Genomic DNA, 17,913 nt, shown 5'->3' with positions numbered 1-17,913 from the left:
AATAACATCTCAATAAAGCTCGAGAAACATTTAAAATTTTAAAAAGTCTCCTTTCCTTAGAAGAAAAAAAAGTAAACAGGGGTGCCTGGGTGGCTCAGCCGGTTGAGCATCCGACTTTGGCTCAGGTCACGATCTCACGGTCTGTGAGTTTGAGCCCTGCTTCGGGCCACGTGCTGACAGCTCGGAGCCTGGAGCCTGCTTTGGATTCTGTGTCTCCCTCTCTCTCTGCCCCTCCCCTGCTCGCTTACTCTCTCTCTCTTTCTCTCAAAATTAAAAACTTAAAAGGGGCGCCTGGGTGGCGCAGTCGGTTAAGCGTCCGACTTCAGCCAGGTCACGATCTCGCGGTCCGTGAGTTCGAGCCCCGCGTCGGGCTCTGGGCTGATGGCTCAGAGCCTGGAGCCTGTTTCCGATTCTGTGTCTCCCTCTCTCTCTGCCCCTCCCCCGTTCATGCTCTGTCTCTCTCTGTCCCAAAAATAAATAAATGTTGAAAAAATAAAATAAAATAAAATAAAAAAATAAAAACTTAAAAAAAAAAAAACCTTTTTAAACAAATATATAGCAGGTGATGACCAGTTCCTGTATTCTGTTCGTTTTTACCTAATTGACCTTTTTCCCACCAAATCTCTGACAACCAGGCAGGCAACTGCCACTTGCTCTTTCCTTTAAGGAGCTGGAAATGTTGGGGTTGGGGGGAGGCGCCTGCATGGCTCAGTCGGTTAAGGGTCTGACTTCGGCTCAGGTCACGATCTCGCGGTCCGTGAGTTCGAGCCCCGCGTCGGGCTCTGTGCTGACAGCTCAGAGCCTGGAGCCTGCTTCAGATTCTGTGTCTCCCTCTCTCTGACCCTCCCCTGCCCATGCTCTGTCTCTCTGTCTCAAAAATAAATAAAAACATTCAAAAAATAAATGTAAAAATTAGAATAAATAAATAAAAATAAAAAGGCAAGACCTGCTTCTGTGTTCCCTGATGCACGTGGTGACGGCTTGCTGGGTGAGTCAGTCGGGCCAGGTTTGAGTCCTGCCTTTGCTTTTTTTTTTTTTAATGTTTATTTATTTTTGAGAGAGAGAGAACATGAGCAGGGGAGGGGCAGAGAGAGATGGAGACAGAGGACCTGAAGCGGGCTCTGTGCTGACAGCAGAGAGCCCGATGCGGGGCTCAAACTCGTGAGTTGTGACATCATGACCCGAGCCAAAGTTGGAGCCAAACCAATTGAGCCACCCAGGCGCCCCATATTTGCTACTTTTGAACGGCACATCCCTGGGCTGACTGCTTGCGCTCGCCACGCTTTGTTCTCTTACACAAAACGGGGAAAGTGGAACACGCTTCAGAGACTCGCAGAGCTGGGGACTGAGGGAGACCAGGCTGGTAAATGAGGAAGTGCCCATCCCGGGGGGATTCTTAGCCGGTGGTAGCTCACAGCGTAACCCCCAAGCCCTGGGAGGGCCCAGCAGGCACGGAGGGGCCGGTGAAGTATGTGAACACTGCATTTTAGGAGCGGGTCCCTGGTGCCCTGCAAAAGCAAACGAAGGCAAAGGGAGCAGCAGAGGACGGGAACAGCCCTCGCATCATCTGTCGCTCTGAGCATTTCTCTCGTTGGTCTGGAGATGATGGCTCAGCACCTCCCGGCAGTGGAACAGCAGCTCCAGGCCCCAGCGGGCGGGGCACCCAGAGCGCCACGGGACACCGTCCACGCCGGAGCTGGGCACGGGATCAGGGAATCAGACCCTCCGCCCACACCCGCCAGCCTTTAGGGGTGGCTCGGCAGAGCCTGGTAAAGGCGTAGTGCTGGAATTGGACTTCACCAGGAAATTACCATTTTAAACAGACTGCGAGCTGTGAGTGCCGGTTTGTTTACAGTTGCTCTTTCTAAGGATGGCCCTGAGCCTTCCTTCCGACAGGTGGGCAGGGGCAGAACTCAAGCGTGTTGAGGATTGGGTAGAAGCACACTTTAAGCTGTCCTTAGGAAAATTTTCAAACACACGGCAATGGTAGAATGAGATGAGCCCCAGGCACCTGTCATCCTTCAGGCTGTCGACATGCGCTCCCTGTGGCCCATTCCTGTTCCCACCCTCACACCCATCCCCCAGCCTGGGTGGAAGCAAATCCCAGCATTTCGTTCCCTATGTATCTCTGAAATTAAAGATCTATTGGCATAAGCACAATAACCTAATTATTACCAAGAAGCAGCTAATAAACGGTAGCACCGAATACATGTAAGTCTCAAACTCTTCCCAGGGCATCTACATTTTGAGGATTTTAATTTTTTTTTTCAACGTGTATTTATTTTTGGGACAGAGAGAGACAGAGCATGAACGGGGGAGGGGCAGAGAGAGAGGGAGACACAGAATCGGAAATAGGCTCCAGGCTCTGAGCCATCAGCCCAGAGCCTGACGTGGGGCTCGAACTCACGGGCCACGAGATCGTGACCTGGCTGAAGTCGGACGCTTAACCGACTGCACCACCCAGGCGCCCCTGGATTTTGAAGATTTATTTACAGATGAAAACAGCCCACGGCTCTCCAGCCTGTCACTGCTTTCCGCACTCTTCTTTCAAGCTTCCCTCCCTCTGGTCCCCGGCCGTACAGCCAGGGACTCAGTGCCCCACCCGATTTCACATCTATTCCCTTTTAGGACGCATTAGGCTAAATGGAGCAAACTTTGAGTGCTGGCTTTTTTGAAATGTTTTTAATGTTGATTTATTTTTCGAGAGAGAGAAAGAGTGTGACTGGGGGAGGGGCAGAGAGAGAGAGAGGGAGACACAGAATCCAAAGCAGGTTCCAGGCTCTGGGCCGTCCGCACAGAGCCCGACGCAGAGCTCGAACTCACGAACCTCGAGATCATGACCAGGCGCCCCGATTGCAGGCTCCTTTGGCTAATTCTCTTTGGAAAGTGACTCTAGGTTTCCTTGTTATTTCCTCTTGAAACCCAGTTAAGAAACACACATCAAGTTTCTGTGCCTCCAATTTTCGTTTGTTCCATCAGCCACCAACCTTCATCTCATCTCTAAGGGGACAATTTACTTTGACAAGTTGGCTTTAACAAGTCGGATTTTTTTGACTCGCTTCCACGGAGCCCTCCAAAAAGCCTCATGGTTATATTTATTCACTCAGGAAATATTTATTGACAGCCTCCATGCTCCCTGACTCGCAGGCAGGGATGCCTTTAGGGCATCAGAGAAACAGGCCTGGTTGCAAAGTCTGAGGCACTCAACGTCAGTTCTCCAAACGTGCACTAGAGGGCACCACTCTCCCATTGGTCTCTGCTACAAAAGTCTGGCGCTCAGGCAGCCTACTTAGGGTTTGTCTGTTTTTTCACTTGAATACTTTTTACACATAACATGTGGAAGTTTAAGATTTTCAATGTGTTGCTTTGATATATTTCTGTATTTTAATATGACGGCAGTTCGGATGTCTATCGCTCTACGCGACTATAGTACAATATTTTCTATACTCAGTGTACTCTGTGTTACATCTCTGTGGCTGATTTTCTACTCCGTGCAAGTTTGTACCCTTAAGCAACATGAATCCTGTCCCCTTTATCTTATTTGGATTCTGGACACCTAACCACACAATCAACCCAAATGAAGACTCTCATGCATTTTGCGCCTTAATAACGAAATAAACTCCATTTTATTAGATGCATAAACAAAGAGGGAAAGATAGAAATTATATAATTCCCCAAACAGGTCCATTTAACCATTAACACATAAGCACAATGCCTTATGCTTAGGGCTTACGGATTTTGTAAAATTATGAGGAACTTGAGACTATTTTTAAAAATTTTTTTTAACGTTGATTTATTCTTGAGACAGAGAGAGAGAGAGACAGAGCATGAACGGGGGAGGGTCAGAGAGAGGGAGACACAGAATCTGAAACAGGTTCCAGGCTCCGAGCTGTCAGCACAGAGCCCAACGCGGGGCTTGAACTCACAGACTGCGAGATCGTGAACTGAGCCAGAGTTGGACGCTTAACCCACTGAGCCACCCAGAAGCCCCCCAGTTATTTCTAATGTTATTATATTGTGGTCGCACGATATGATCTTTCAGTGCTATTTGGGGCTTTTTTGCGAGTTGCCTAATAAATGGGACTGTTGTATTTATGGGCCTGTTTCTCAATTTTCTCGTAAGATTTCATGAATCCGCTCCAACGATAGCCAAGAAAACAGTCCCACTTTCTAATCATCTCCAGGCAGTAGAGAGAAGTGACCATCAATCCGTGCCAACCAGGGGGAGGCAATAGGAACTGAGAGAAACTCCCCAAGTGACATTTTTGTTCCAGCTCCACGCAGAGCATGAATCCAGTCGAAGCCAACATCCGCGCGTCCAGGCCACAGACCTGTTCCCTGGGCTCCCAGTGTTGGACACCACGGTCCCAGACCTGCAAAGTTTCCCCCGAGTCCTTGAAGGATTTACACACAAGAAAGTGGACTATCAGACGATGTACAAATGCTACCTGTCGTTGGAGATCAGCCAGAGGCATGAGAAATTAAATCTTAAGAAAACGGTATAAAAAAGGACACGAGGCATTTGGATCAATCTGCCAGGTGAGGGATTTGCCCAGTAAAAGTTACGGGGTGAGGGGCGCCTGGGTGGCGCAGTCGGTTAAGCGTCCGACTTCAGCCAGGTCACGATCTCGTGGTCCGTGAGTTCGAGCCCCGCGTCAGGCTCTGGGCTGATGGCTCGGAGCCTGGAGCCTGTTTCTGATTCTGTGTCTCCCTCTCTCTCTGCCCCTCCCCCATTCATGCTCTGTCTCTCTCTGTCCCAAAAATAAATAAACCTTGAAAAAAAAAAATTTTTTTTAAAAGTTACGGGGTGGGGGGGAAGCAGAGTACTGGCCGGACCAGAGAGACAGCCCTATTGCCTCTCACTTCACCCCCATCTGGGGACACGAGTTCGGGCATTCCCTCAGAAGCCCCCAGGACCTACACCCTGGCGGTAGCTATTGGACCACGCGTGCACCTGTACCAAGGCTCACTGGCAACATCAATGCTGGAAGAATGGACTGTGTCCCAGGGCCTCCCTAAAGGGATGGTGACCAATCACACCAAAATCCACCCTGGGGACTCTGCATGTGAGACAAAGAAAGACAGAGTGGTGGTGATGAGGCAGCCGAGGGCAGTGGCAGAAAGCGGCATTAGCGACAAGACCACAGGCGCCACAGCGAACACAGGACAGGAGGTGGCAAAGATGGCCAGTGTGTCCGCCTTCACCAGCCCGCCATACGCTTCGTATGTTCGAGCCGAGACTGAGCCCTCCCCAATCCCGAGAACTCCGGACGATCCGTTCTTCCCCCAGGAACCCCACGCCACACATACACCCGGTAATTTTCTGGGAGTGTTCACATGTGGAGGCGCCTGCCTGCCCCGCCCTCCACCAGTGTTCCTGTCACCTCTCAGCACCCCACGTGCACCCCCCCGTGCCACCCTTCTCCAGAGCCCCTCTGGCCCCACACCTGGACACAGGGCACGCTGCTCCCACAAACAAAGTCTCTCTTGGATCCACACTCTTTAAACCTAATGTCTGGGGACAACTGCTTGTCCCTAGCAGGTTTCCACATCCTGGAAGAAGGACCAGCTCAGCCCCTCCCGAATGAAAGAATTTCGGGTCCTTTCCACACTTGAGAGGCGCCTATCCCCAGGGGCTCTGCCTAACAACAGCCTTTTTAATTTTTTTTAACATTTATTCATTTTTGAGAGACAGAGTGTGAGCAGGGGAGGGGCAGAGAGGGAGGGAGACACAGAATCCAAAGCGGGCTCCAGGTTCTGAGCTGTCAGCACAGAGCCCGACGTGGGGCTCGAACTCACAAACCGTTAGATCATGACCTAAGCCGAAGTGGATTCTTAACCAATGGAGCCCCCTGGGCGCCCCAACAGCAGATTTTTTTAAATGATTACTATCGGGGCACCTGGGTGGCTCTGTTGGTTAAGCCTCTGACTCTAGATTTCAGCTCAGGTCATGATCTCACAGTTCATGAGTTCGAACCCTGTATCAGGCTCTGTGCTGACAGCGTGGAGCCTGCTTGGGATTCTCTCTCTCCCTCTCTCTCTGCCCCTCCCCACCCGTGTCCCCTTTCTCTCTCTCTCTTTCCTTCTCTCTCAAAATAAATTAAAAAAAAAAAAACCATTAAAATGATTACTGTTAAACACAGCAGCTAACATGCTGTCCTGAAGCGTCTGTGCCCAAGTCCAAGGCTAGTTTGAGACTAGCAGTGGGAAATTGTTTGACATGAGCTTAACCGGTGGCCTTCCAGAAACAAAGGTCTGCTCCAAGGTGTCTTCCTGTCTCTGCTGCTAGAAACTGTAGCAAGTGGTGTCTCCTAAAGACAAAACAAAATTAGTATCTCATTCCACAAGCATCTGCTAGAGGGTAGAGGGTGAGAGCAGCCACAGGAAGGAGCGGGGCTGAGTCCCAGGAACAGTGTGGGGACCAAGGAGAGGAATGCCCTCCTGGGGGGCACGGCGGTGCATGGGCCCCCTTGCATCTCATGAGGCCTTGCCACACAGAGTGTCTCTGCCCCTTGCAACCCAATAGAGCCCACACGAGCAGTCAGGAACCAAGTATAGAATCTCACCCCTAAAAGAAACATCAGGGGGTGGATACGCCACACTCCTCTTTTCGTGGATCAGAAAACTGCGGTTCAAAATGGTAAGGATCCTTGGGGCGCCTGGGTGGCGCAGTCGGTTAGGCGTCCGACTTCAGCCAGGTAACGATCTCGCGGTCCATGAGTTCGAGCCCCGCATCAGGCTCTGGGCTGATGGTTCAGAGCCTGGAGCCTGTTTCCGATTCTGTGTCTCCCTCTCTCTCTGCCCCTCCCCCGTTCATGCTCTGTCTCTCTCTGTCCCAAAAATGAATAAAAACGTTGAAAAAAAAAATTTAAAAAAAAATGGTAAGGATCCTGGCCAAAGCCATGGGGCTATACTAGACCCCAACCCTTGACCCTTGATCTAGATTTTTCTGCCTTGTCTCCAGTTGGGAGGGGCCTCAGAGCAGCTGGTGAGGAGATGTTACACCAGCGCTTAAGGCTCGGGCCTGGCCCCTCACAAAGGAGATGGCCACCCCAATCTGTTAATCTACTGACAATTCTTTGCTGGAAACCTACAGGTAACCAGCACCGCCCAGAAGTGAATAAAGATACTGGTCGTGGTCTCTTGCGTGTGCAAGGTGCTTTGAACCTGTATTCCCCAGAGACATTTCCTTAGGCTCGGGTCCCTAGAAGCAGAGCCTGAGGCAAGGATTCCATCCAAGGGGAACAGGTGTTATTGCGAAGTGCTCTCTGAAGAAAGGGGAGTGGGAAGCAGGATTGGGTGGGGAGAAGAGCCAGTGATGTGGTCTCAGCTGGAAACTAGCATCATCGGATCCCTCAGGACTACACTTCAGAGTTGGCCCCCCTGTGGGGGTTGGCGAGGGGCAGCCCCACAGGCGACCCAGCTATGAACCACTAGCCGCCCACACTCACAAGAGCTTGGAAAGGGGATCTGAAATGGCACCAGCCGCACCCGGGGCAGACGTCCTCTCACTCGGGCATCATTACAAAAAGGAAATTGAGGCCTTGCCACGTTTGGAAGGGGGCGCTCATATGGAGGGAGGGGGAAGATGGGGGGTGGTATACAGACCGGGTAGAGGAATCGCTCTGGATGAATCACCGGCTTCCTCACCCATGACTGGCCACTTTCTGGGCCTTTCTCTCCTGCCAAAACATTCGCATAAAGCCAGGCTGGGCAGGCCAGGTCAGCATAGGTGCTTGCTGCTGGTGTGCACGCCAGGCCTCACACGTGGTGGGGGCAGCCGGGCCGGGGCCCTGGACCCTGGTGGAGACAGCATCTTGCCTCCACACCCACAAGCCTGCCTCAGAGGTATGCCACGTCTCAATCTCCTCTTAAAAAAAAAATAATAAGTTTATTTATTTTGAGAGAGAGAGGTAGAGAGCAAGCGGGTGAGGGGCAGAGAGAGAGGGAGAGAGAATCCCAAGCAGGCTCTGCAGCTGTCAGCACGGAGCCCAACACAGGGCTCGAACTCACACACCGTGAGATCACGACCTGGGCCGAAACCAAGAGTCGGACATGTAACCGACTAAGCCTCCCAGGTGCCCCTCAGTCTCCTCCTTTTGACAGAGGGTTGATGGCATGTCTGAGTCAGAGGCCCACCTCAGAGAGGCAGGCAAGTGACAGTGCAGAGCACCTGTGTCTACACACGCAACTGCCTGGGGATCCTACTGAGATGCAGTTTCTGACTCAGATTCTGGAGCGGGGCTGCGATTTTGCATTCATAACAAGCCCCCAGGTGACTCGATGTCACCGGTCAGTAACAGGGTGTCGGTCTGCCCACCTGGAACCCACTCACCGCCTCTCCCTCTGGTTGTCCCCTGGTGAACCAACCGCTCCTTCACCTGCCCACAGACCCGGGCTCCAGGGGGGCTGACCCCTCCGCGGCACCGTGTGCCCCGGGGCCTGGCCATTCAGATCGCTGCCCTCCGCCGCCCCATCAGCCCTGCAACTGGTTCAGACCTTTGGGGGAGAAACCTGGCCTCGGCCGACAGAGGGCTTCTTCCCGGCTTGGGTGCGAGCTGGGGAGGCAGCCCCCAGGAGGGAGGGCAGAGCCCAGGACAGGCTGGGTCCCGACTATCACCCTCAAGTCACTGCATTTCTGTCCCCTGAGTCCGCAGTTCCCCATGTAGGCATTAGTCAATTTGAGTCCAACAAGAGTCCTGCCGGATCCACCCCCAACAAACCCAGGTTCCACGGGTCCTGTCCTTGAGTCACTGGCACTCAGGACCTCCCTTGGCTGATAGACGCCATCGATGCAGCCCCAAATCTGTCACGAAGAGGAGGACACAGAAAGAAGGTGCTGGGGAGAGCCTGGGCTGTGATCAGGGCTGGCGCCTTGGCAACAACAGGACTGTCACAGCTAAGCAGACTAAGCTCAGGAAAGACACGCGGCTGGCCAAGGCCCCCAGGTGATGGGGATCGCCGCGCAGGCTCTCAGCAGGCCTGGACTCACTCTCGGCTGAGCAAACAGTCGAGGCTGCTTGAAGGGGCCCCAATATCCGTTACCCAAATCCAAATAGCAGTCATCATCCAGATTGCAGCGGAGGGGGGAGCTAAACTATTCACTGCTGTGGTTTTGAGCTCTGCTTGCTATAGCCTTGACAAACCATAGCACACAGCTCCTCGAGACACGAGGGGCGCAGAGATAGAGCCCTTCGCCCTGCTCCCGGCGGAACCCCAAATGACCACTGCTCACACCGGCTGATGTTGAGAGAACATTTATTCCACTTGGACAGCTCCGGCAGGTATCGGTGACTGACAGAAATATCCAGCCTGGACGACCATTGACACGCACTCCCGCGTAGCCATGAGGGCGTCCCTCCTGTCCCACTGGCCCAAGTAGGGGAGGACCTGAGGTCTCCTACAGTCATTAGTGCCCCAGGGGAGCCAGCTCACAGCCCAGTGAAACGAACCCACAACCCACGTGTGAACTCACCCGCCACCTCCTCCCACCACCAGCCACCCTCCAGCCTCCAGCACTTGACCCATCAGCCAGCAGACAAGTATTTCCTGAGTGTTATGAGCCCAGCCCTGTGCTGGACCCTGTTGGGGTTCAAGAGGAAATGGCACGTCCCTTGCCCTCAGGGAGCACACAGTCTAGCTGGAGACTCAACACACACACACACACACACACACACACACACACACATACGTACGCACGCGCGCACGCATGGAAAGCCAGAGTGCAAGGCGGCATGTGCCCCCGAGGGTGAGACGGTGTTAACACAGGGACCGTTCAGAGAAAGAGGATGGAGGTCCTGGTGGAGAAGTGGGTTTGGGGAGGACGGGGGAGGGGCGCATTTCACAGCAACACCAGGGAAGGCAGAGGCCGCAACAGCGCATGAGGGCTGCGTGGTTAGACTGGAGGCAGGTGAGCTGACGATCGGCAGGGAAGGGGTCCATCTGTGAGGCTCCCTCCAGGCAGGCCAAGGATCAGAGCAAATGGAAGCTTCTGGAGTGCAGAACGCCTCCTGTTTCTCTGATCTCCCCCAGCACGGTTTGTTATTCCAGGACGAGGCGTGCGGCAGATTTGCAGCAGGCTGCAAGGGAGACGGGACAGGCAAGATCCCAGGGCAGGAGCTGGGGAGGGGGGCCTCCAGACAACCCTGACCAAAGCCCAGCTGGGCCCTAGGACCTCCCACCAGAACGCTCCACAGCGCCCCCCACAACTCCCATTGCGGGGATTTGATCTAAATCCATGGCTCCAGGCCTCTCCCCACCCCCAAGGGTTTCACTAAGTAGAACCTGCATCTGGAGGTCATCGAAACCCCAGCCCAGCCCTAATCGGCCACACCTCTTCAGATGAGTGGTTCGTTCTGGGGAGGCCAGTGAGCTCCAGGCCAACCCGCTCAGGGTGGAAACAGAAGTCCTCTCCCTGCTGGTGGTCCAGCCTCTGCCCCTCCACATCCATGCACGGACCTCGGGAAAGCTCCTCGGCCCCAGAGCTGGCGGGCACCAGGAGCCAAGCTCTGTCTGCCCCCTCAGCCTTCCCCACATCAGGCCTGGCTAAACACCTGGTGTGGCAGAGGCTTGGCTGCTGGGAAGCAGGATCCCTCCCCCCCGGGTGGACCCAAGGTCACGCACACCCTACATCATGGAACTCCCGGCTTTCCCCGCCACTTTCACGGTGGCACAGACAGAGCCCGGGCCAGGGATCCTGGGCATGGTGAAACCCAGCAGCCAGAGCAAGCACCCCAAATCAGAGAAGAGCAAACCCAGCCCAGAGAGCCTCCAGCAACGTCTGTGGAAGGGAAGAGAGGTTCCAGGAGCCTGAGGCCCCGTGAGGCCTGGGAGGAGAGCGACTAAAAGGGTCCCCTCCTCAGAATTCTTTATTCCTGAGTGAGGGAAGGAAGTTCAGCAGGGGGAGGGAGAAATGCTACTTGTGGGGTGGCCCTGACCCAGGGATCTATCGTAGGTAAGGAAAGAGTGGCAGGTTCTGTCCTGGGGCTGAGATGCTCAGCCAGGAGTCCAGGAGCTCTGGCATTGTTTGTAGATTCTCGTGTCTCGGTGAGTATGCGCGTTTTCCTGGGGAGAAGGTTCATATCGTTTGCTAGATTTCCCAAGGGTTTCACACCCCCAAAGTCTTAAGATCCATTGCTCTGAAAGGAAAGTGGAGCCTTGCAAGTATGGTTCACACCTGGGGGAAAGGCTTCGCCTCTAGAGCCAGGCCTCCTGCTGACTTTGCTGTGTTCTCTTGGGCCAGTTACTTGCTGTCTCTGATGGGCCAGGCAGGCGCAGAGAAGCTGGCTCTCCACACAGGCACTGTCCCTGCTGCCACATGAGAGTGGAAGTCTGTGGCCAGGCAGCCAGGACGAGCTCTTCTCTGGCCATGACTCCCAACTGGTTCGGGGAGTTTTTCCACCGGGGCACAGAACCGGCCTCCAATTCCAGGCTGCATCAGTCCCCTCTGCAGGGCACCTCCCGAGGTAGGTCTTCTTAGGGGACATGTCCTCATGCCGGTGGGCAGGGCCCCAGAGGGCCCCATTCCTAGACTCTGTGCCCAGATGTGCCTCACACACTGCCCAGAGGTCCTGCCCACTCCACATCTGTTCATGGAGACAAAGAGACGAGGGTCAGGTCTGGGGCTCTGACATGGCCCTGCCCAGCCACCCCTCAGTCACCTCTCTGGGGCTAGGCGGGAGGAGTCCGTGGGGCCACCCTGCACTTGTCCAAGGCTTTCAGCCAGTCCTTTTAGCCCCCTACGGAGCACTCCAGGATTATCAATCCCATGAACCCCTGAGACAACTTGGGGTTGGGGCATGTGGGCTCCAGATGTCCCAGGTCCCAGATTAATCTCTTCATCTCTGCCACTAAACACTAGTCCACACTGCAGCAGCCACCTGGTGGCAGGCCGAGGGCCACCGATGTCCAAGGAGCCACAAACTCTAAGGAAGGGCAGAGGGCAGGGACAGGTCTCCAGCACCTAGCAAGGTGGTAGCACAGGCTGGGCACAGAGCAAGGGCTCTGTGAGTGCAGGTCCCCTCCGACACCCCCAGCTCCCTTCCTCCCAACCTGCTACTGTGGACGCCAAGACCCCCTCGGGCACCCAGGGGCGCCCCTGCCCAGGATCCTACCACGTGGGATCTTGTCACATCCCCACAACCTCCACACTCCATTTTGCCGCCAGGAAGAGCTTCTCTTGTGGGCAGTGAAATAGAGATGAAGGGTCTTGGGGGCCAGGCTTGCACTGTGACGCCACAGTACTAAGTACTAAGTGAGTACTAAGTGAGATTTGGGGCAAGCTTGGGTGAGCCTGTTTGTTCACCTGCCAAATGGCTGAAGAAGCCTGTGCTTCAGAGCACCAACTTGGAATCAGGAGCCTGGGAGACAGTCCTGGCTCTCCCCCTTGGTCAAGCCTCTTAGCTAGGGGCCTCATTTTGTCTTGCCCAGATGACCCCACAATGCTGGAGGCTCCTACTCACCCCACTTTGACCTGTCCTCCCAGTGCTTGCATTACCCCTTGAACCGTATGTCTGAGATCACCACGCTCTTCTCATTAAACAGCTCGGTGTCCTCTCTTTATGGCCACAAAGTCCTTTGTAGGGCACATATGGGCCTCCTCTATCTGACCCCCACCTCAGAAACCCCACACACCCTTGCTCTCCCTAGAGAACCTCTATTCATCCCCCGGACCCAGTTCAAGCCATCAAACGCTTTGGGTGACACCAATCGCCTCCCCCACCTCCCAGAATACGTTATAGTTTGTCCACTAGGATAGCCTGCATCACCTGTGTGTGTACCAAGTGTCACCCCTCGGATGACAAGGCTTTGTGCCAGTGCCTCCTCCCAAGAGCACAGCACTGTGCGTGGCACACTGGGGTGCTCAATAAATGTTTCCAGACCAGCGCTGTCACCCTCTTTTATCTAGTAATATTGACTACAATCCTCACAATATCCCAGGGAGAAGTCCCTCTTAAACACAACTTAAACAGATGAACAAACTGAGTCGTAAAGTGCAATGATTTCTCAAGTACACCAGATAGTAAGTGTTGGAGTCAGGAGACCTTGGCTGTGGAGGGGGTAGGGGGTGGGTGGGTCTGGGGACTGTGGAGAGCGGCCCTCTCTCTCCAGGTGACTTTCAACTCTGACATTCTGGGAAAGAAGATCTAGTAAGAAGCTTGTCATACACCCAGAGCCCAGTTCACCCCACCTTCCCTGCCTGCCCCTGACCTCAACCCCTGCCCAGGCCTGAGAGGGGATCCGGCCAAACCTTAGGTCTCACCTACTCTAGGCCGGGTGAGCCAGAGGAGGAAAACCAACGCAGGGGCCCAAAGCAGCTGTGGACGACCAGCCGTAGGGTGGAGAAGACTGGGAAAGAGGCGGCCCAAGCGGGGCAGCGGCCCACTCCTTCAAGACCCCAAGCCAGCCCTCCCCGTCTCTCAGGATCAAATCCAGAACGGGGGCCGCAGCCCAGCGCCATCTCCTGGAGTCACGGACGCGGCTCTGGGACAGGAAACCGGCGGCGGCAGGCCTGGCGCGCATCATAGCACGCGGCCTAAATGGGCCGCCTGGCCCTCGGGCCCGTGGCCGTGGCTGCGCTGGTGGGTCTTGAGCGAGCCCTCGCGCGCGAAGCTCTTGCCGCAGCGGGCACAGAAGTAGGGCCGCCGCTCCCCGAACACGCCGGGGCGGCGCGGGTGCGGTGCGGGCATGCGCGCGTGGGTGCGCTGGTGGTTGAGCAGGAAGCGCGGCTCGCGGAAGCAGCGGCCGCACTGCGCGCACTGGTGCGGCTTCTCGCCGCTGTGGATGCGCTGGTGCGTGAGCAGGTTCTGCTTGAGGCTGAAGCAGCGGCCGCACTCCGGGCAGGGGAAGGGCCGCTCGCCGGTGTGCGTGCGCTGGTGCACCTCCAGGTTGTGCTTGACGCTGAAGGCCTTGCCGCACTCGGGGCACACGAAGGCGGCCGCGCGGCCCACCCCAGCGTGTGCCTTCTGGTGGCGCACCAGGCTGGGCTGCTGCGAGAAGGTCTGGCCGCACAGTGGGCAGCGGTGAGGCTGCTCCTCCGCGGGGTGGTGGATGACCAGGCCTCGCTCGTCCCCCAGACCCTCCTCCCCGTCCCCCGCAGGGGACCCGCCCCCCGAGGACGCCAGCTCTGTCATGGGCACTTCCAGCCGCAGTCACCAGTCCCTGGGGAGGCAGAAGCAGAGAGAGGAGTCAGGGGTGGGGGGATCCAAGGATCAGCCGGCCCCCAGCCTCAGGGACGCTGGACCTTGAACTGGCTTCCCACAACTTCAGCATCCACCCCTCTACAGCCTTGTTCACGCCAGCGTTCCCCTGCTGGAAAGCCCTTCTTTCTCCTCTACCCTTTAATCACACCCTGCCCCTCCTTAAGGCCTTTCTCAAGTTCACCTCCTGCTAGAGCCTTTCCCTGACCCCTTCCAGCCCCTCCTGAGCCCTACGGCCCAACCTTATGACCCTCAGTCACCACAAAGCCCTGGCCCGGTGATGCCTTAAGGACAGAGCCGCCTCCTTCTTTTATCCCCAACAGCAAGCACCCAACCTGCCACACAAAGTACTGAATAAATGCCAACGGGTGATATCCAGGGGCTTCTAGTCTTACAACTTAGCGCCTGCATATGTCTTATCTCTCCAACCAGCATCTCAAGGAGGGAGGGGATAGGTAGGTGCATCCCCAATCTGGAGGGAGGGATGGGGTCACCGGTGGCTCACAGATATTTTTGAAAAGCGTAAAAGAAGAAACAAAACAAAAACCCTGTACACTTGAAAGTAATCTCAATTAAACATTAAAGGCAGCAGCTCTTTGTTTATCAAAATGTGGCATGCCTGCAAAAGGTTTGCAAATCACTGAAAGGGAGGGTGACCTTCCCTGGGGGGCGGGGGGGGGGCGGTGCTGGTCTCAGCTTGATTCCTCTTGGCATCCCCAAGACACGGAAGCTGACCCCGAGGCTCAGCAAACACCCCCAAGTTCGGCTCCATTCCATTCATGCTGGTTCTAAGGATTCTCTTCCCCATAGCACCGTGGTCTCTTAAATTGTTTCCCACTGTCCTCACAGCAACCCCAAGGAAGGAACAGGGCTTATTGAGCCCTACTTTATAGACGGGGTAACGGAGGCACAGTGAGGTCACCTTACTTGCCCAAGGTCGCACAAGGTGAGCTCGGACTAGGCCCTAAGTTTCCTGACTCACTGTCAAAAGCTCTTCTCAATGTGCCAGCTGCTCACCAGCTAAACTCCCCTCAAAATACACACGCATGTACAAGACCACCACCACCACTATCCTGACCACTGCAGAGTTCTAGATCACCCAAAGGGCCACTGCTCCTGTACAACCCTGTCTGCAACCACTCCTCCCACACCCTCCCCCCCCCCCAAATAAAAGCCTAGGGCTCCTGTTCCTGCAGAGCACTGAGGCCTGCCCCAGAGCAGGCTGAGCCGGCACTCCCCTGCGGTCCTCCACCCCCGTCAGGGACCTAGACCTCCATGCAGGCCTTCTCTACACTTCCAGATCTCACTGTTCACTACAACCTCAGTCGATCTATCTGCAGAGTGGGGTCTCAGAGATCTCCCTTCTTCCTCCCCCTACCCTCAGGCCAGGGTGGAACACACACCCACCCTGGAGAAGGGGACCAGTACTACTTGCATCGGACCCCACCCACGAGGCTCTCAGCCCACCAGCTGCACTGACATTTGCAAAGACAGACCATCACGGTCCCCTCGGCCAATCTCAGCCTGGCCTTGTCCCTGGACAGCCTCCTCGCTCTCCCCGGCATGTATCTCCGACCAAGGACCCCACTACGGAGAGGGTCTAAAGCCACGGCCCCCTCTTCTCCCCCAAGTTCCCCCATCCCCTCCCGCACTCACAGCCCAGGCTGCGCCCCTGCTCCTCCGGTCTCCAGCAGTGGCTCTCTCCTCTAGAGTCTGCGCTGCCCAGCGCAAATACGGTAACTCTCCCGCAGCGACTCCCGCGCCCCTTCTCCCTCGCCCCCATAAAGACGGCCAGCCTCCCGCACCGCCCTCCTTATCAAACTGCTGCATTAATCAAAAGAGCTGACCCCACCCACCCGACCTCCGCACCCACAACCGGGCCGACTCCCGGGGCCAGAGCGACCCAGGAGAAATACGGGAAACTCTGCGTCGCAACCTCGCCCCCACGAAAAGACGTAGGCCTCCCACCCTGCTGCCGCAACCCACCCCACGTCGCTGCAAGGCCCGGCCTCCTCGGGCCACGGATGCGACCCACCCCCACCCCCAGCTCCCGCGGCGCCCCCCGGGAGAACCACGCGACCCTGGATAAATACGCAATTAAGTCGCGGCGCTCCCCGCTCCCGGAAAGGCTCTGCGCGGCTCCCGGCAAATACGGTAGCGCGCCCGCAGTGACCCGCCCCCAAGGGTCCGGCACTGGCCTCGATAAATACGGTAATCTCCCGCCGCGGCCCCAGCCCCGGCGGCCCGGGACTCACGTGGCGCCGCCTCCCGAGCCCTCCGTCTCCGCCGCAGCGCCGCAGTCGCCAGCGTCGCCGCAGCCGCACAGCAGCCCCGTGAGGCTGGGAGGTCTAACTCGCCAACGACCTGGCTGGCGGAAAAAGGAGGGCTGCGAGCGCTGCGCCCGCGCGGGCAGGAGAGGGAAGCCGACGGGAGCCGCTTCGGGAGCCGGAAGCCCCGCCGGGCGGGTCACCCCAACTTCCCCGGCCCCCCCCCGCCCCCGGCCTCGGCCATTCCCATCGCCGGATCCCCCCCGAGGCCCCAGTCCAGCAGCAAGAGCCTCATCCCCATCTCCGTCATCCTAAAACAGCGCTACCCAGGCCGGGCCCACGATCTGCCCCCAGGAAGCCGGAAGGGTCTGGGGCGCTGGCGGTTTAAGCCTTTCCTTGCAAGAGAGAGCAGGAGGTGAAGGCAGGAGCCCCTGCTGCACAGCCTCTCTGGGCGAGGTGTCTGGGAGACAGCCATCGAAGGGGCGGAATCAGAGCTGCCCCAGCTGACGGGGTTGCGAAAGCCTCCCCCTACTCTGTGGCCCGGTTTATGCCACCAGGACGGCTGGCAGCAAGGAAGAAGTAATACCCCTACTGTCCCCACCTCCTCAGAATTGGTCTCATTCCGATCTGACCAAAGATATCCCATAAAAGGTATCCCGGAGGGGCCTGGACTTCAGCTCAGGTCATGCTCTCACGGTTCTGAGTTGGAGCCCCACACTGGGCTCTCTGCTGTGGCGCAGAGCCCCGCCTAGGCTCCTCTCTGCTCCCCTCTCTCTGCCCCTCCCCTGCTTGCATGCTCTCAAAAAATGAATAAACATAAAAAAAAAAAAAAAAGATAGGGGAGCCTGGGTGGCTCAGTCGGTTGAGCCTCCGGCTTGGACTCAGGTCACGATCTCCCGGTTTTTGAGTTCGAGCCCCACATCGGGCTCTGTGCTGACAGCTCAGAGCCTGGAACCTGTTTCAGATTCTGTGTCTCCCTCTCTCTCTGCTCCTCCCCTGCTTGTCCTCTCTCTCTCTCTCTCTCTCTCTCTCTCAAAAATAAATAAACATTAAAAAGAAACTAAAAAAAAAAGATATCCCATAAAAGAGCCACCGATCACACCCCTTTAGACAGGCCTGGGCTGAATTCCAGCTTTCAAGTGTCCTTCAATAATAATACCCCTTACCTATACATTTCTTTTTACAAAGCCTTTTCCCATTTATTATCTCGTGGGAGCCTTCCAATAACCATGTGCCATGTATGTTACACAAGTATCATTATCCTATTTTATAGATGGGAAAATAAAATAAAATTGAAATACAGAGAGCTTCCCTGGAGACCCAACGCTCTAAGCGGCCGAGCCCAGATGGGAAGACAGGGCCATCACCCAGCTCACTGTCCCCTGCACCACCCTGGTACCAAACCCCAAACAGAAACAGGGTGTGATGATCGTGATTGGAAATAATCT

The 17,913-nt window shown here is 55.8% G+C and overlaps 1 protein-coding gene across 6 annotated transcripts; it reads right to left on the bottom strand.

Annotated features, from left to right (window-relative positions):
• Window positions 1-9,241: 9,241 nt before the first annotated feature.
• On the bottom strand, window positions 9,242-17,267 carry LOC123607092 (zinc finger and SCAN domain-containing protein 2). 6 transcript variants are annotated; one of them, XR_006716648.1, is made up of 3 exons: window positions 17,067-17,267; window positions 13,262-14,160; window positions 9,242-11,585 (listed from the first exon to the last, which is right to left on the bottom strand). XR_006716648.1 is itself a non-coding variant. In XM_045496118.1 (2 exons), exon 2 carries the CDS (start codon window positions 14,130-14,132, stop codon window positions 13,521-13,523), a length of 612 nt encoding a protein of 203 aa, XP_045352074.1. In that variant the 5' UTR covers window positions 14,133-14,160; window positions 15,855-16,177; the 3' UTR covers window positions 12,886-13,520. The 6 variants fall into 6 exon arrangements, 1 of the variants encoding a protein (XP_045352074.1); XR_006716647.1 differs by lacking the exon at window positions 17,067-17,267 and adding an exon at window positions 16,454-16,966; XR_006716646.1 differs by lacking the exon at window positions 17,067-17,267 and adding an exon at window positions 16,292-16,447.
• Window positions 17,268-17,913: the final 646 nt, after the last annotated feature.

The sequence above is a fragment of the Leopardus geoffroyi genome, chromosome A2 (genome assembly GCF_018350155.1).
Source record: "Leopardus geoffroyi isolate Oge1 chromosome A2, O.geoffroyi_Oge1_pat1.0, whole genome shotgun sequence".
NCBI lineage: Eukaryota > Metazoa > Chordata > Mammalia > Carnivora > Felidae > Leopardus > Leopardus geoffroyi.
The sequence above is the reverse complement of the archived record's forward strand: the minus strand, read 5'-3'. Positions and strand labels throughout refer to the sequence as shown.

Coding starts and splice junctions, on each gene's coding strand:
- LOC123607092 (XM_045496118.1), bottom strand. CDS start 14,132: ATGACAGAGCTGGCGTCCTCGGGGGGCGGGTCCCCTGCGGGGGACGGG.